Here is a 19,934-nt window from a genome sequence, read left to right on the forward strand (position 1 = left end):
TCTAGGTCATCCCAAACACCACATGGACATCCAGTTCGACACAACCATGAGAATCATAACCAGGACAATTCTCTCAACCCACTCCTTTGGATCCTCGTCTTATCGATTTGCTCCTCCACACATCCGGTGAACAGGATCTACCCAAAAGATGCTCCAAGATATTGAAGCTTCCACCATATACTACTCCATTACGATATTCTCAACCCAGCCATTACTTGACTCCCATCTATTTCGAAGCCCATGCTTGGCCAGCATTCAAGGATGGGGCAGTAGCCCAAGCCCACTGTGCGCTTGTGCAGAGGAGCAGACAACGGAACACATCATTGAGGCATGACCTTTCCAAAGACTGAGAGGAGGATTAGCCACCCTCCATTCAGCAGACCAGGAGGTAACAGCTTGGCTTAAGGACTTCACATTCACTAAAACAAAAAAAATATAATATATGATATTCATCTAGGGTGGCATGGTGAACGTTCTGAGGACCTGGGTTCAAATCTGCTCTCCCCTGTGTGGAGTTTGCATGTTCTCCCCGTGCCCCGTTTTCTCTCGGTATTCCAGTTTCCTCCCGCAAACCAAAAACATGCATGGTAGGTTAATTGAAGACTCCAAATTGTCCATACGTGTGAATGTGAGTGCGAATTGTTGTTTGTCTATACTGTACGTGTCCTGCGATTGGCTGGGGACCAGTTCAGGGTGTACCCCGCCTCTCGCCCGAAGTCAGCTGAGATAGTTACCAGCACACCCGCGACCCTGGTGACGATAAGCTGTTCAGAAAATGGATGGATGGATAATAATAGGTAGCAGTTGTTTGTATGAATAGCAGATTTTTTAAAGTTTTAAAGGCAATTTCAACTGATCAATTATTCAGTAGAACTCAGTTAATGTCTTACCTGCAATGTGCAAGGATGCATTATGGCTGATGGCTGTTCCTGCACTGTTCCTGGCCACGCATGTGTAGATACCTTCATGCGACTGGCCACGTCCACTCCCACTCACACTCAGGAAGAAGAGCCTATCATCTGACAAAACCATGGGCTGCAGTTGGCCATTTCCCTTTGTAACCTCCAGCGGCTGGCCGTTGTGCAGCCACTCAATGGTAGGCTTTGGGTTGCCATCCCCCCGACAGGAGAATGTGGCAGGTTTACCCAATTTCACCACCACATCAGAGGGTTGGTGTACAATGCGGGGTGGCACATCTCTAGCACAAACTCTGGCACCTGTAAAAACATTTCAAATTGTTTTTGAGGAAGTACGAAAATGTCTGTCCTTTGTTAACAATATATTTATTATTATGTCCTTTGTCAATTGTTGAGAACATATGGAGCCAAAACACTGCCATTAAATTTTGGCATTGAAAATAATGTGGGCATGTATTGAGACCAAACAAAAAGTATTACTAATGAAACACAGTTCCATTGAAAAATAAGGTACAGTATAGTCACAAGCCACCGGGCAGAGCAAAATTACATACATGCAGCGAAGTCTCTCCGTAACCTCCACTAACAACCCAGGCTAACCTTAGCTCCTCTCCAACATACAATCTTACAACAGTCAAGATGTACCAATTCAACATAACTCCAGACAATTACTACTTTCCCATAATCCAGGTCTTTGGTGAATTTTAGGACCACAAAAAACACACACATACTGGAGGTGAGTTCTGCAGCGAATAGCTTCCAGAGGTTCCACAGGGGGGAAAAATGTGAATATGTGAATTTGTGAGTAGCGAACCGCGAATAAGCAGGGGTTCGCTGTATTTGCACTGTAATTAATACTGTACATTTGCACTACAGAGTGAAGGGTCTAATGCATGCACTGTACGTTTTTAGTTATTTTAGTCTTTTTTTTAAATGTTTTTAAGATGTATTTTGCTTTTCTGTACTTTGTTTTTAAATGTCTTTTGCTCTTTCTTTAATGCTTTACTTTGTGTATGAAGTCCATCCATTTATCCATTTTCCTCCGCTTATCCGAGGTCAGGTCGCAGGGGCTGCACCCTCAGCAGGGAAGCCCAGACTTCCCTCTCCCCAGCCACTTCCTCCAGCTCTTCCGAGGGGATCCCGAGGGGTACACAGGCCAGCCGAGAGACATAGTCTCTCCAGCGTGTCCTGGGACGTGCCCGGAACACCTCACCAGGGAGGCGTCCAGGAGGAATCCTAATCAGAGGCCCGAGCCTGACTCATCTGACTCCTGTCAATGCGGAGGAGCAACGGGTCTACTCTGAGCTCCTCCCGGATGACCAAGCTTCTCACCCTATCTCTAAGGGAGAGCCCGGACACCCTGCGGAGGAAACTGATTTCGGCCGCTTGTATCCGGAATTTTGTTCTTTCGGTCACGACCCACAGCTTGTGACCATAGGTGAGGGTAGGAACATAGATCAACCGGTAAATTGAGAGATTGGCCTTTTGGCTTAGCTCCTTCTTCACCACAATGGACCGATACAAAGTCCTGTAGACACTAGACTGATCAGCCAGTCTATCTCCCATTCCATTCTTCCCTCACTCGTGAACAAGACCCCAAGATATCTAAACTCCTCCACTTGGGGAAGGATCTCATCCCCGACCCGGAGAGGGCACTCCACCCTTTTACGACTGAGGACCAGGGTCTCAGATTTGGAGGTGCTAATTCTCATCCCACCCACTTCAAACTCTGCTGCGAACCGCTCCAGTGAGAGTTGGAGATCACGGCTAGATGAAGCCAACAGAACCACATCATCTGCAAAAAGCAGAGATGCAATACTGAGGTCACCAAACCGGACCCCTTCTACGCCTCGGCTGCGCCTAGAAATTCTGTCCATAAAAGTTATGAACAGAATCGGTGACAAAGGGCAGCCTTGGCGGAGTCCAACCCTTACTGGAAACGAGTCCGACTTACTGCCGGCAATGCAGAACAAACTCTGACACTGGTCGTACAGGGACCGAACAGCCCGTATCAGGGGGATCGGCACCCCATACTCCCGAAGCACCCCCCACAGGACACGGTCGAACGCCTTCTCCAAGTCCACAAAACACATGTAGACTGGTTCGGCGAACTCCCATGCACCCTCGAGGACCCTGCCGAGGGTGTAGAGCCGGTCCACTGTTCCACGTCCAGGACGAAAACCACACTGCTCCTCCTGAATCTGAGATTCGACTTCCCGACAGACACTCCTCCCCAGCACATGTACATTGAGGAACATTGTCCTTAAACTGTTCGACTATTTTCTCGCGCACTTGTTCACTAAGAGGTGAACCTCGTCCCATCTTTTCTTGTGAATGACTGAGCAATTCAGGCACGCTCCTTTTATACCCAATCATGGCACCCACCGATTCCCAATTAGCCTGTTCACCTGTGGGATGTTCAAAACAGGTGTTTGATGAGCATTCCTCAACTTTCTCAGTCTTTTTTGCCACCTGTCCCAGCTTTTTTGGAACGTGTTGCAGCCATAAAATTCTAAGTTAATGATTATTTCCTAAAAACAATCAAGTTTATCAGTGTGAACATTATATATCTTGTCTTTGTAGTGTATTCAATTCAATATAGGTTGAACATGATTTGCAAATCATTGTATTCTGTTTTTATTGATGTTTAACACAGCGTCCCAACTTCATTGGAATTGGGGTTATATAAACACACACACACATGTACACGCGGCACGGTGGCCGACTTGTTAGAGCGTCAGCCTCACAGTTCTGAGGACCCGGGTTCAATCCCCAGCCCCGCCTGTGTGGAGTTTGCATGTTCTCCCTGTGCCTGTGTGGGTTTTCTCCGGGCACTCCGGTTTCCTCCCACATCCCAAAAACATGCATGAATTGGAGACTCTAAATTGCCCGTAGGCATGACTGTGAGTGCGAATGGCTGGCAACCAGTTCAGGGTGTACCCTGCCTCCTGCCCGATGACGGCTGGGATAGGCTCCAGCACGCCCGCGACCCTAGTGAGGAGAAGCGGCTCAGAAAATGGATGGATGGATGGACACATGTACACACTTTTTTTTTTTTTTTTTTTTTACATTTGGTGCAGTCCGCATTTGCATTGTATTTTTTGCAAGCAAACTATAATTTGTAAACAAAGCCACACGTGTGTTGATCGTTGCTCCCACTGGACAGAAATGACGAGGGCAGGACAAAGTACCGACCCGGAAATGTATGTTGCATTTCTGTTGTGCAAATTTGCAGTCTTATTCAATTTGGAGGGTCAAGAGTGTATTATGAGGTCCTATACAAGGGTAGGAACCTTCTATAAGGAACTGTGTAGCAGGGTTTGGGGGACCAATAATCAAGGATGGAGTACCGTAAAATGCATCGTCTGTCGTTTCTCTGTTAAACTCCGACTGTAATGACATGTCCGATTTATATGATCGCTTTCAATTTAAGTAACATAATAAGATTTAAGTAACATAATAAGATAAAACATTGAAAATAAAATAAAATAATATAACTAAACAAAATAACAAATAAAAGCGAGAGTGTGTGTATTTTAAAGGAGTCTCACTGACTTTATTTGAACATACCCCGCTGGTTACATTTTCCTCACAAGCTTTGCTTTTTCATCTACAGGCAGATTACACAATACATTAATACATACATTGATTAAAGTTAAATATTGATGTAAAACACAATATTTGATGCTGTATATACTACTGATCGCGAGGGGTGGCATGGCATGTAACGGGAGCCAGCTCGGCTGCATGGTTGTAAGAAATTTCACTCTCTAATCCTTAAAAGAGAATGCTGGCCACGGTGTTAGCGGCCCAGGGCTTTTACCTCAATGGTCACTGCGCTCCACATCCATTATATTACAGTGTATCATGGGATCGAGCCACGGTGTGGTCGACGTCTTAGAAATGTCACTGTAATTATGTAACCCAGAAAACAACGCATAGGCAAAACCAGACAGGTTACGCTCGCTTAAAACCCGGAAATGTATTTTTAGCATGAATGAAAGCTTGTGCGCATTTAGATTGGCTGGAAGCTGCAGACTGATCGGCCATTCATGAAAATAGTTGCCAAACCACACACACTGCACGACAGCTCATGGATATGGCCGTGTCGCTTGTGGTGCAGCAGCCTTTTTCTTTTTTATATACTTATTTGCTATGGATGAGTGTTTACAATACTGTGTAGATTTAAATATTTAATTTAATTTGGTGCTAAAGACGTATTAATACATTTTCACAAATCCATCTTTGTGCCAAAGACGTATTATTACGTTTTCTGTGTTTTGTTTTGTTTTTTAATTGGAATAGAGAGTTTGGCGCAGCTCCACAATATGAATCAAAGGCTTAGAAAGGATATTAGTCTGTCAAAATCGACAGTAGATGGCAGCAGTGGCTTTGACAAGGGTTTTGTCAGCACGATCAGAGGAAGGTTGAGAGAGAGGTGCGGTGATCGACAAGTTAGAGCGAAAATACATGGATAAATAGAGACAGCTTAATCTAAAACAGAGTGTTGCTAATGCCAAAAAGGATGACAATGTCATCCTTTTCCCCGAAAAAGAAAGGGATACCGCTACGACAACCAACAGCGTGTAACGCTGGTTGTGTCGATCATTCGAAGACCCGAATGAGATCGCAACCATATCACGGTCCACTTCCCCAGAAACGTGGCCTGGCAACAGACATTTGGACCCTGAAGCACCCCCCACAGGACTCCCCGAGGGACACGGTCGAACGCCTTCTCCAATTCCACAAAACAGACGTAGACTGATTGGGCGAACTCCCATACACCCTCGAGGACCCTGCCAAGGGTGTAGAACCGGTCCACTGTTCCACGGCCAGAACGAAGACCACACTGCTCTTCCTGAATCTGAGATTCGACTTCCCGACAGACCCTCCTCTCCAGCACCTCTGAATGGACCGTACCAGGGAGGCTGAGGAGTGTGATCCCCCTGTAGTTGGAACACACCCTCCGATCCCCCTTTTTAAAAAGGGGGACCACCACCCCAGTCTGCCAATCCAGAGGCACTGTCCCCGATGTCCACGCGATATTGCAGAGGCGTGTCAACCAGGATCCCAGACTCTGCTTCCTCATGGGAAGGCGTGTCGGTGGAATTGAGGAAGTTTTCGATGTATTCTTCCCACCGACTTACAACGTCCCAAGTCGAGGTCAGAAGTGCCCCATCTCGGTTCGGACATCGTTCTCCATGGTCTCACCGAAATCCTCCCACGTCCGTGTTTGTGCCTCAGCAACTACCAAAGCTGCATTCCACTTGGCCAGCCGGTACCAATCAGCTGCATCAGGAGTCCCACAGGCCAAAAAGGCCTGATAGGACTCCTTCAGCTTGACGGCATCCCTCACCGCTGATGGCCACCAATGGGTTTGGGGATTGCCGCCATGACAGGCAACGACTACCTTACGGCCACAGCTCCGGTCGGCCGCTTCAGCAATGGAGGCACGGAACATGGTCCATTCGGACTCAATGTCCCCCGCCTCCCCCTTAAGATGTGGGTGAAGTTCTGCCGGAGGTGGGAGTTGAAACTCCTCCTCACAGGGGATTGTGCCAGATGTTCCCAGCAGACCCTCACAATACGTATTGGCCTGCCAGGTCAGACTGGCATCTTCCCCCACCATCGGAGCCAACTCACCACCAGGTGGTGATAAGTTGACAGCTCTGCCCCTCTCTTCACCGGCGTGTCCAAGTCCAATGACATGACCACAAAGTCAATCATCGAACTACGACCTAAGGTGTCCTGATGCCAAGTGCATGTGTGGACACCCTTATGCTTGAACATGGTGTTCATTATGGACAATCCGTGGTGAGCACAGAAGTCGCAGAACAGAACAGCACTCAGGTTCTGATTGGGGGGCCCGTTCCTCCCAATCACGCCCCTCCAGGTCTCACTGTCATTGCCCACGTGAGCATTGAAGTCCCCCAGCAGAACAGTGGAGTTCCCAGCGGGAGCGCTCTCCAGCACCGCCGCCGAGGACTCCAAAAAGGGTGGGTACTCTGAACTGCTGTTTGGTGCATAGGCACAAACAAGTCAGGACCCGTCTCCCCACCTGAAGCCGGAGGGAGGCTCCCCTCTACTAGAGCGCCTCCAATTACCGGAGACAAATTCCTTGTGTGTTTTTTGGACATACTTGGCAAATAAAGATGATTCTGATTCTGATTGATGTCGGTTTTTGATGCAGTGCCGCCTGAGGGATCGAAGGTCACGGGCATTCAATGTTGGTTTTCGGCCTCGCGGCTATAGTGCATTGATTTCTCAAGATTCTCTGAACCTTTTGATGATATTATGAACCGTCAATGTTGAAATCCCTAAATTCCTTGCAATTGTACGTTGAGGAACATTGTCCTTAAACTGTTCGACTATTTTCTCACGTACTTGTTCACAAAGAGGTGAACCTCGCCCCATCTTTGCTTGCGAATTACTGAGCAATTCAGGGAAGCTCCTTTTATACCCAATTATGGCACCCACCTGTTCCCAATTAGCCTGTTCACCTGTGGGATGTTACAAACAAGTGTTTGATGAGCATTCCTCAACTTTCTCAGTCTTTTTTGCCACCTGTCCCAGCTTTTTTGGAACGTGTTGCAGCCATAAAATTCTAAGTTAATGATTATTTCCAAAAACAATCAAGGTTATCAGTGTGAACATTAAATATCTTGTGTCATGGTCTGTGTTTTGGTTTGGGTTGTGTTTAGTTTTGTTCCATGTTTTCCTGTGTTCCATGTTTGTCGTGTGCTCATTAGGTTGTTGTGTCCACCTGTTCTCGTCTACTTTGTGCCGACCAATCAGCTCTCTCCAGCCACTCGTGTCTTGTCCAGGTGTTCTTCGTTGTCTCGTCAATTTGTATTTAGTTCCCTGGTTTCTTTCAGTTCTTGTCGGTTCATTGTCGTTGTCACATGTCTTTGCCATGTCATAGTCGCCAGTTGTCTTTATCATTGTGGTATGTCATTGTCAGGTGTCATTTTCCCTTTCTATTCCACGTCTTACTCACAGGTCATAGTTTGTTTCCAGTTTTAGATATTCGAGTGTTTCTTTGTTACTTTGATTTGATTGGTATCTGTTGTGGGAATTTGTTCAGTTTTCCCTTTTTGAAGATTAAATATTATTATTTTGAGACTCCCGCACTCCTGCCTTTCCTCCCTGCTTCCCTGCAATTGGGTCCACCATGTTCTTGACTTGCGTTACTCGCCTTCGCCCTAACCACGTACGTGACATCTTGTCTTTGTAGTGTATTCAATTAAAGATAGGTTGAACATGATTTGCAAATCATTGTATTCTGTTTTTATTTATGTTGAACACGTCTCAACTTCATTGGAATTGGGGTTGTATAGACATACACCTGCGATTGGCTGGCAACCAGTTCAGGGTGTACCCTACCTCCTGCCCGATGACAGCTGGGATAGGCTCCAGCACGCCGGCGACCCTAGTGAGGAGAAGCGGCTCAGAAAATGGATGGATGGATAGCCATACACACACACACTTTTTTTTTTTTTTTTACATTTGGTGCAGTCCGCATTTGCATTGTATTTTTTGCAAGCGAACTATCATTTGTAAACAAAGCCACACGTGTGTTGATCGTTGCTCCCACTGGACAGAAATGACGAGGGCAGGACAAAGTACTGACCCGGAAATGTGTGTTGCATTTCTGTTGTGCAAATTTGCGGTCTTATTCAATTTGGAGCGTCAAGAGTTTATTATGAGGTCCTACAAGGGTCGGAACCTTCTATAAGGAACTGTGTAGCAGGGTTTGGGGGACCAATAATCAAGGATGGAGTACCTTAAAATGCACTGTCTGTCGTTTCTGTGTTAAAAGAAACTTCGACTGTAATAACATGTCCGATTTATATGATCGCTTTCAATTTAAGTAACATAATAAGATAAAACATTGAAAATAAAATAAAATAATATAACTAAACAAAATAACAAATAAAAGCGAGAGTGTGTGTATTTTAAAGGAGTCTCGCTGACTTTATTTGAACATACCCATCTGGTTACATTTTCGTCACAATCTTCACTTTTTCATCCACAGGCAGATTACACAATACATTATGATTAAAGTTAAGTATTGATGTAAAACACAATATTTGATGCTGTATATACTACTGATCGCGAGGGGTGGCATGGCATGTAACGGGAGCCAGCTCGGCTGCATGGTTGTAAGAAATTTCACTCTCTAATCCTTAAAAGAGAATGCTGGCCACGGTGTTAGCGGCCCAGGGCTTTTACCTCAATGGTCACTGCGCTCCACATCCATTATATTACAGTGTAGCATGGGATCGAGCCCCGGTGCGGTCGACGTCTTAGAAATGTCACTGTAATTATGTAACCCAGAAAACAACGCGTAGGCAAAACCAGACGGGTTACGCTCGCTTAAAACCCGGAAATGTATTTTTAGCATGAGTGGGATATGGCTGTGTCGCTCGGTGTGCAGCAGCCTTTTTTTTGTTTTTACTTATTTGCCATGCATGACTGTTTAGAATAGTGTGTAGATTTAAATATTTCAATAATTTGGTGCCAAAGACGTATTAATACATTTTCACAAATCCATCTTTGTGCCAAAGACGTATTAATACGTTTTCTGTGTTTTGTTTTGTTTTTTAATTGGAATAGAGAGTTTGGCGCAGCTCCATAATATGTATCAAAGGCTTGGAAAGGATATTAGTCTGACAAAATCGACAGTAGATGGCAGCAGTGGCTTTGACCAGAGCTTTGTCAGCACGATCAGAGGATGGTTGAGAGAGAGGTGCGGTGATCGACAAGTTAGAGTGAAAATACATGGATAAATAGAGACATCTTAATCTAAAACAGAGTTTTGCTAATGCCAAAAAGGATGACAATGTCATCCTTTTCCCCAAAAAAGAAAGGGATAACGCTACGACAACCAACGGCATGTAACGCTGGTCGCGTCGATCGTTCGAAGACCCATGTGAGATTGCAACCATATCACGGTCCACTTCCCCAGAAAAATGGACTGCCAACAGACATTTGGACTCGGATTACAATGAGCCTGCTCCGGATGAATCCTTATTTGGGAGCAGCAGCGCGTCCTCCCCTGAGCCATCAGAAAGTCACGGAAGAAGTAAGAACTTGCTAACTTCAAAGCTAACGTCCATAGCCTGAACGATTACTCCCTTTTACCATTTTTATCATGCAACATTCATGAAAAAGCACAACAGTTTGTCCTATGATACTACATGTTTACAAATCATGCATCCTGGAGAAAAAGAGTGGATCATCGATAGCTAGATGAATTGAATAGATTTTTTTTTAGTTTTAGTTTTAGTTTTATTTATAGACAGCAGTGGACAAAAATATAATTTTCAGACAATGTGATGTGTGTAATGTAGATTTTTTTTTTAGCCTTTCCTCATCATCGCACTGTAGCAACAACGTACGTATGTTGTGGTAATTGTACATATTTCTTTTAATTGCAGTTGGTGCAACCAGCAGCATACGCACCCCAACACCTGTAGTAAAGTATTTTTCTCCACTTCACACTGCAGCTATAATATCCATCCATCCATTTTCCGTACCGCTTTATCCTCACCAGGGTCGTAGGCGTGCTGGAGCCTATCCCAGCCATCTCCAGGCGAGAGGCAGGTTACACCCTGAAATGGTCGGCAGCCAATCGCAGGGCACATATAAACAAGCAACCATTCGCGCACACATTCACACCTTAGGGGAATTTAGAGTCTTCAATCAACCTACCATGCATGTTTTTGGGATGTGGGAGGAAACTGGAGTGCCCGGAGAAAACCCACGCAGGCACAGGGAGAACATGCAAACTCCACACAGGGGGGGGCCGGGATTTGAACCCCGGTCCTCAGAACTGTGAGGTAGATGTGCTAACCAGTCGGTCACTGTGCCGCCGCAGCAATAATATGTTTCATTTGCGTGCACACACACAGCTGTAGATATTTCAAAGTTCATGCATCATCAATTTGAAAATGCATGTGTTATACTTCAAAATAAACTGCACACACCCACACATGCGGGCGCACACACACACACACACACACACACACACACACACACACACACGCATACACGCACACACACACACACACAGCCGTAAATATTCCAAAGTTCATGCATCATCAATTTGAAAATGCATGTGTATACTTGTAAATAAACTGTTATTTTGCAATCAGGCGGCACGGTGGCCGACTGGTTAGAGCGTCAGCCTCACAGTTCTGAGGACCCGGGTTCAATCCCCGGCCCCGCCTGTGTGGAGTTTGCATGTTCTCCCCGTGTCTGCGTGGGTTTTCTCCGGGCACTCCGGTTTCCTCCCACATCCCAAAAACATGCATTAATTGGAGACTCTAAATTGCCCGTAGGCATGAATGTGAGTGCGAATGGTTGTTTGTTTCTATGTGCCCTGCGATTGGCTGGCAACCAGTTCAGAGTGTACCCCGCCTCCTGCCCGATGACAGCTGGGATAGGCTCCAGCACGCCCGCGACCCTAATGAGGAGAAGCGGCTCAGAAAATGGATGGATGGATGCTATATAGTAGGAAAGCATTGTTTAGATAGTTGAGCTATCATAAAAGCAAAAAAAATAGCATCAAAATAAAAGTTATGCTTGAAATGCATTGTTTCACAAAAAGCTCTTTTTCTCTGTTTTTTTCTTTTCTTTTTGGAAACAGGTATTTTCAAGAAACTTACCCATATTTAACTGCTTTTTACTAAAGAAGGGTAAAAGGTAGAAATGTACAGTACTTTTTTCCTAATGAAAGAAGAGGGTTAACTCTTTCTTTTGGTAGGTTCGATGTTTCTATAGCTTTTCTCTAGGCCTTCAAAAAATGAGTAAAAATTTACAAAAATGGCTGGCACCCGGCTTTCCCAATTTCTGAAAAACGGCTGTCATTAAATAAGTAAACTAACATATGAGAGGGCAGCAATAGACAGCGGCAAACGGCAACTTTCAACCGTCTTCAATCCCAGAATGCATTGTGCTCGCAAAAACATGGCGGCCACCGTGTATCAAATTAAGCTGTAGACGAAAATGTTTTTTTATAACTTAAAAGAATAATTTTTAAATATGTAACACTGAATTTCAAAAGTAGAGGTCAGTGGTATTTAGACACATTTGTCATTATAGTCGGGGTTTCCTTTAAGCCTCTAGTTAATATAACAGGCAGCATCACTAACATCACAAAGAGCAGCTCATTCAACGCAAGTTTCGTGACTTTCTATAACTCATTCTGGAACGGCGTCTGCAAGTGTGTGCCGCAGACCGAAGGAGCACATATCGCTCTGAACCACAACGTGCAAGGATAGCGTTGCTAAGCAGAGAATGGCAGATCAGGAATGACGTACAACATGAACTATCGTTATAAGCTATGGGATACTGACTTGTTGAGTCGGATCAAGACAAGTTCGTATTCACACTACAAACGAACTACACCGAGTCCGTTTGGAAGTAGACCGAGACCACCTAAAATATTAGGTTTGGAGCAGTTGTTTGGTGTGCAACAGAATTCGGTTGTGTGTTTTCACACCTGCACTAAAGGTATGGAGCAAGGGGGAAACAAACTCTGGTTAAAGCGAACCAAATGTGCCAGGTGTCAATACACCAGAGAGGAATCGTGATGGAGACGTAAATGATTCTCATTAGATTTATAAAGATGAATAAAAATGTATTAGTCAAATATTGTTGGCAGGAAAACAAGTGGAGCTTTGAAGTGCAATGCCAGGTGGGACAGCAAATACAAGGAGCCAAGACAATGCTTGAGTAAGTGATTAAAAGTCAGCGAGCAAGTTATGTGAACCAAAACTAAAATATTTTGAGAACACAGCAAACTCAATGGCATGATGTGTTTCCAGCAGGAGAAGCAGGAGGAACAGCAACCTGAAACTTGCCAGCCAGCAAACCACCAAGCAGGTTATATCAAACCTTCCACAGAACTCTGAGGGTGAAGTAAAGCACATGCCCAATCGTAACTTCCTCGCTAATCATTACGAATGTATGTTTTCAGTAAAGTTGAGAAAATGTTCCTTCTTGTCACTACCACAGTGTTCCTACATTATCTACTACTACTACAATCAATTAATCCCTGCCAATAGTGAGAAGGATCCAGGAATAAAAAAATTAAAATAAGCCGCATCACATTTGGCTGATGGTGTAAGAAGTTCAGTGTTGATACTGTTCCAATATATGCACTGAATCTCACCTTCACCCGTAAACATATTTTAGTTGGGAAAGCTCATGTGATACGACATCGCATTTTTGATAGGTCATCACATCTGCGAGATTGCGATGCCTTTTACCTGCAATTCAAATTTCGAATCAAAGCTAGTTTCCGAAGGTCAGCCACTCATGAAAACTAGTTGCAGAACGACGCACACTGCTCAGTGGCGTTAGGTCATGTGACTTGGTGTGCGGCATGCCGAAAGTTAGTCATGGGAGATATTTACAGGAATGACTTTGTGGACCTCACGCCCTATGATGCAAATCTCTTCGAACCAAAGCCAAATGAGAGCTTTAGTCATTATTTCTGGGTTCATTGAACAGTTACAGTATTATAACACCCGCAGCAAACAAGTTTCTGTCCTGCTACAAAAACTATAAAAAATTTCCAGGGTGTAGAACATGAATGCCATTGTTTGAACTTCCTCCAGAGTTGGATGACCACATTCAAGGAAACAGAGAGACTGATCAGCTTCCTGATAGGAGAGGAAGCTCAAGGCACTCAGGAACAACAAAAGAACCAGGGAACTCCCGCATCAAAAGCATACTCACAATGAAAGAAAGTACAAACTTGAGGTGTATATTTACTACGGACTTTGTTGAGCCTTTTGCAAACTTCACATTGACAAAAAAGTTATTACTACACAACCAACTAAAGGGCTGCTCTCCTTCAGTGGGTCCATCATTCATGAGAAACGGAAATCCCTCAAACAGCAGACAATACCCTACTTAACCACATTGTTACATTAGTTCCACCTAGAAAGTTAAAAATACTTCATCAGCGTGTCATTATACATATATATTATTCAAAACACCTAAGAAAATTCCTAAAATTTCTGTTGAGAAGATTTTAGCCATTTTAACTTAAGGGTGGACTTCCAAATTCCCCAGGTCCAGTCAATCTCCACCCAGTGTACATACACACAAACACATGCACACTGATGAAACATTGTCAGTTATGACATTGTTCAGTCAATTTAAAACACATTTCATGAAAGGTAAATATTGGTTGTTAGCGTGAACATACTGTTCATATGTTAAGTCCCCATATTAAAAGGTCCTTAGGCTTTAACCCCATGAATACAAGTGTTGCAAAAAATATATTGTACAGGTATATACAGTACATACAAAGTAAGTAACTTACCTGGCAAAAGAAGTGCAATTATCACATTGAGCAGACAGAAATCACCTCTGAACATTACTGCGGTCAGGTCAAGTCAAACGAGTCTCCACAAAGATTGTCAAAATTACACTCTGCATTATGGAAACACACCTCCAATGTGCTGTGAGGGCCAATTTCAAAATAAAAGCCCCCAAAAATGAATAAAACCCCTGACTCAAATGAAGTTGGGACTTTGTGTATAATATGTAAATAAGAACAGACATTGATTTGCAAACCCTTTTCAAACTATATTAAGATAGATATTTAAGTTTAAAACTGATAAACTATTGTTTTTATTTTATTTTTCAAATATTCACTCATTTTGAACTTGATGCCCTGCAACATGTTCAAAAAAGCTGGGACAGGTGCAAGTACTGTATACCACTGTTTTCCATCACCAAACTCCACACAGGCGGGGCCGGGGATTGAACCTGGGTCCTCAGAACTGTGAGGCTGACGCTCTAACCAATCGTCCACCGTGGAGCTTGTTGAAGCTTTGTAGGTGGAATTCTTTCCCGATCTTGCTTGATGTACAAATTTTGCTCAACACTGTGGTCTCCGCTGTCGTATTTTGTGCTTCATACTGCACCACACATTTTCAATAGGAGACAGGTCTGGCCTGCTAGACTTACGCAGCCTGTCAACGTTGTTGACAATGACAGCGTCCTTATGCGCCCCCTGCCACCGGTGTTTTAGGTAGCAAAGCTGGTCAACGTAAAGCAAAGACGAGCTTGACACGCTGCTTATTTTTACCCTCAATAATAATGGCAAAACGAACAGGCAGTGACATATCCTCAAACCAAAGTACAAAAGAAAGACTGTTCTTTTAAGATGGAATGGCTGTCGGAGTATGTGCAAATACAACCCCAATTCCAATGAAGTTGGAACGTTGTGTTAAACATAAATAAAAACAGAATACAATGATTTGCAAATCATGTTCAACCTACATTTAATGGAATACACCACTCAGACAAGATATTTAATGTTCAAACTGATAAACTTTATAGTTTTTAGCAAATATTTTATGGCTGCAACACGTTCCATAAAAGCTGGGACAGGGTCATGTTTACCAAAGTGTTACATCACCTTTTCTTTTAACAACAATCAATAAACATTTGGGAACTGAGGACACTAATTGGTGAAGCTTTGTCGGTGGAATTATTTCCCTTTCTTACTTGATATACAGCTTCAGCTGTTCAACAGTCCGGGGTCTCCGTTGTCGTATTTTACGCTTCATAATGCGCCACACATTTTCAATGCGGCGGCACGGTAGCCGACTGGTTAGAGCGTCAGCCTCACAGTTCTGAGGACCGGGGTTCAATCCCCGGCGCCGCCCGTGTGGAGTTTGCATGTTCTCCCCGTGCCTGCGTGGGTTTTCTCCGGCCACTTCGGTTTCCTCCCACATCCCAAAAACATGCATTAATTGGAGACTCTAAATTGCCAGTAGGTATGAATGTGAGTGCGAATGGTTGTTTGTTTGTATGTGCCCTGCGATTGGCTGGCAACCAGTTCAGGGTGTGCCCCGCCTCCTGCCCGATGATAGCTGGGATAGGCTCCAGCACGCCCGCGACCATAGTGAGGAGAAGCGACTCAGATAATGGATGGATGGATGGATTTTCAATGTGAGACAGGTATGGACTGAAGGCAGGCCAGTCTACTCTTTTACTATGAGGCCACACAGTTGTAACACGTGCAGAATGTGGCTTGGCATTGTCTTGTTGAAATAAACAGGGATGTCACTGAAAAAGATGTTGCTTGGATGGCAGCATATGTTTCTCCAAAACCTGTATGTATCGTTCAGCATTAATGGTGCCTTCACGCAAGTTACCCAGGCTCATTTCATCACAGATGCTGTCTTTGGAACTTTGCGCTAATAGCAATCCATCCATGCTGGAGCCTATCCCAGCTATCTTTGGACGAGAGGCGGGGTACACCCTGAACTGGTCGCCAACCAATCGCAGGGCACATACTGTATAAACAAACAACCATTCACACTCACATTCATACCTACGGACAATTTAGAATCTTCAACTAACATGCATGTTTTGGGGATGTGGCAGGAAACTGTGGTAAACAGAAAAAAACCACACAGGCACGGGGAGAACATTCAAACTCCACACAGGCGAGGCCGGATTTGAACCGGGGTCCTCAGAACTGTGAGGCAGATGTGCTAACCAGTCGTCCACCGTGCCACCCACAGTAGAAGTAATAAAACCCACAGTAGAAGTAATAAAAAAGTAAATGAAATTGGCTAGCAACAAGGTTGTACCGCGCCTCCTGCCCGCAGTTAGCTGGGATAGACTCCAGCACGCCCGCGACCCGAGTGAGGATAAGTGGCAGAAGATGGCTGGCTGGCTAGTTCCCATTTGTGAGGGAGTGGACAGTACCTCCATTGCAAATTAACTTTGTTTCACAGAAAATAATGATAATCCAGAAATAGGTGTACTACCAGAAGCTCATTCTAAAGGTAGTTATAAAGAAACAGTTGTTTCGTGAACTGTTTCTTGTGAGCCCCAAAAAGACCTTGGAGCAAGTGATTGATGTTTACATTGAGCCAACAACTTGGGCTTGATCAGCCAGCCATCTTTCAGACTGCAACCGAAGGTTTGGAGAGGATGAAGGATGAGACCTTCATTCTCTCCAAACCTTTTGTTGCAACTCAATTACAATCCATGGGACTAAGGCAGGTCTCAAGGAAGGAACCTCACTCACTCACTCAGATTAAAGGTCAGAATAAGCATAAGAATGGGGATGGGGATGGAGAAGCAAAAGAGCAAATTCGTCAGCCCCAGTAAGGGATGTGATAAAGAGACTTTAGAGTGAGATGTTAGTAACTACTCTGAAGTGCATTTTAAAAACAAAGCAAGAGCACACAGAGAAATTAGTCCATTCCCAGTGCTATGCAAAAGTCTTAGGTCACCACTAGTTTTGTTTTTCACAATAGTCAACATGACTTGTCAAACATTAACTAATGGGACACTGAAGGTTTACAAAAATGAATGTAGAACCAATGTCCACAAAACTTTGTAGAGGAATAGTGCATTCAGAAAGAACCAATTACATCTGAACAACCAATTATATATCAAGTTAGTTCACTTTGGTGATGATCTGGATGAGGGTGAATTCTTTTTTTTCTTTTTGTTTTCCATGTGAGTCAGTAGGGTACCAATAGAAATGTCCAAACCCCAGAATCATATTAATACTGTTCTTATCTGTTCTTCATCATCGATTCACCAGGAAGTAGCCTGCTAACTAATAAACCAATGGACCAACAAACTCAAATAAAAAGCTCTTTGAATTATTTTCACTTGTATTAATAGTTCAGACTTTGTGAAGGACTTTGCTCTACTTAGTGAGTGGCCTTCTACATAGTTATATTTGATTTTTATGGCATTGCTAAAACAACAAATCCAATGGTGGCCTATGACTTTTGCACAGTATTGCTTATAAAGCTACTGAAATCTGACAGTTTCACATCAGTTTTCCTGAATTATACATTGAAATCCATAATTTAATGTTCATGTTCTCATTCTAATTTATTTCAAATATGAAAATAAATCTGCGATTGGCTGGCAACCAGTTCAGGGTGTAGCCCGCCTCTCACCCGAAGATAGCAGGGATAGGCTCCAGCACGCCCGCGACCCTCGTGAGGATAAAGCAGTATGGAAAATGGATGGATATGAAAATAAATGTTCATATTTGCAATTCACATTACAATGAACCCTGTTTTCTGCCATTAAATGAAAAACAATTAGCTTAGTCAACTAATCTTTAGGAGTTGCTCCAAATCCTCTCAAATTCTGTGAGAGTCCTATAAACAATGAAGGAACCTGTTTATTGCTTTATTATTCGATTTCTGACTGACTATAACAACGGCCTATAACAACGGCATCAGCAAAATGTGAAGATTTTTAAGAGCTCACCTTTTCTGTGGTGTGGTCTGCTCCTGAGAGGTGTGTGCTTGTGTCCAAGAGGATTGCGAAAATGCACCTTTACTCGAGTCTTTGACTTCTTAACCTCCAGTTCTGTTGGACAGAGATCTTGGCATTTGCACCGCTGAGTGAACTCAGCCCAGGAGTACAGCCATGACGCATAGAGTAGCCATGCACTGACCTTCATGGTGAGTCCAAAAGTCCTGCCTTCACTTCCTGGGTGCAAGTCCCAAAATCTGGATTGGTTCTACTATGACACCCATGCAGAGTGAATTACAAACACTATAATATTCCAACCCACATACGTTTAACATGATAATCCCAAAACATGTACGTGAAACCTTTATCCCGCCCTCTTTAATTTAGCTTCTCTTTGGTCCCATTCATCCTCCTCATTGGGTCCTTTTTCCTAGGGAGATGGAAAAGAGGAGGGATAAGAAATATTCCCCCCCACCCTACAACCCCCCCCCGACCACCAACCTACAGACACACACACAAAACCCAAGACTTCAACCTCATGCTGAGCAAATGCAGAGGAAAAGGGGACTGTCTTGTCACACATATCTGCCATTCAATCTGCATGGGATAAATCTGAGGCTGGGGGAGGAGGAGTGAAACTCGGTTAAAAAAGAGGGGTAAGACAGAGACGATTGTATTTCATTGAAAAAACATTTTCTAATGGATCAAATAGGTCTGTGTTAACTCATCATAATACCCAGTACATGCTACAAATATTTTAAACATCCTTGATTCTTACACAGAATGATACAAATTATGTTTTGTCTTTTGTCAGACAAGTACTACAGTATATGGAGGAAAACAGCTTTCACCACAATATTTTTACATAGCAATTATAACACCCGGCACAGTGGTCGACTGATTAGCATGTCTGCTTCACAGTTCTGAAGACCGGGTTTCAAATTCCGGCCCCGCCTGTGTGCAGTCTGCATGTTCTCCCTGTGACTGAGTGGGTTTTCTCCGCATACTCCGGTTTCCTCCCACATCCGACAGAAGATGAATGAATAATAAAACCCATCCCACACAAGAAGCCGACCTCCAACCAGTCAACTTGCCAAGCTAATTTGTAGCTGCCAGTCCACACAGTATGACACTTGTACAGTATGTTAGAGACAAACAAAAGTGACTAATTCAACCATATAAGAATGGTGGGGTTTAATTTCGAACACCTTTGGCTCATTTGCTTGGGGTCCATGAGGGTACAAAGATTATACTGTATGTATGCCAGCTCTTGGCTTAATTTTCTTTAAAAAAAAAAAAAAAGAAAGAAGCAAATGGCAGTTATGAAAAGGGTACGGGTGATTCAGGGCTTCCACAATTTTAAATTGTTGATCGGATCAATTATTTTTTATTTTTCAGACATCCAGCCAACAATTGATGATAATTTATCATCCATCCATTTTTTGTACCACGTATCCTCACTAGGGTCACGGGCGTGCTGGAGCCTATCCCAGCTATCTTCGGGCGAAAGGCAGGGTACAGCCTGAACTGGTCGCCTGCCAATTGCAGGGCACATTTAAACAAACACCCAATTGCACTCACATTCACACCTACGGGCAATTTAGAGTCTACAATCAACCTACCATGCATGTTTTTGGGTGTGGAAGGAAACCGGAGTACCCGGAGAAAACCCACGCAGGCATGGGGAGAACTAGCAAACTCCAGTCTGGTGTGACTAATTCCTTCTTGGGGGATGTGCATCAGACGTAA

The 19,934-nt window shown here is 43.9% G+C and overlaps 1 protein-coding gene across 6 annotated transcripts in view; it reads right to left on the reverse strand.

Moving 5' to 3' along the window:
- The window catches only part of robo4 (roundabout, axon guidance receptor, homolog 4 (Drosophila)), a 61,070-nt gene extending 42,510 nt beyond the window's left edge, over positions 1 to 18,560 (reverse strand). For 2 of the 6 annotated variants that reach the window (XM_061752214.1, XM_061752213.1), the window contains exons 1-2: positions 18,198 to 18,557; positions 891 to 1,217 (exon numbers count right to left, since the gene is read on the reverse strand). In XM_061752214.1, the coding sequence (XP_061608198.1) occupies positions 891 to 1,217; positions 18,198 to 18,393 (523 nt within the window). In that variant the 5' untranslated portion in view covers positions 18,394 to 18,557. Of the gene's footprint in view, positions 1 to 890; positions 1,218 to 14,256; positions 14,387 to 18,197 lie in introns of those variants that run through there. The other 4 variants (XM_061752217.1, XM_061752215.1, XM_061752216.1 and 1 more) reach the window with 4 other exon arrangements.
- Positions 18,561 to 19,934: the final 1,374 nt, after the last annotated feature.

This window comes from Phyllopteryx taeniolatus, chromosome 17, assembly GCF_024500385.1.
Source record: "Phyllopteryx taeniolatus isolate TA_2022b chromosome 17, UOR_Ptae_1.2, whole genome shotgun sequence".
NCBI classification, from domain to species: domain Eukaryota; kingdom Metazoa; phylum Chordata; class Actinopteri; order Syngnathiformes; family Syngnathidae; genus Phyllopteryx; species Phyllopteryx taeniolatus.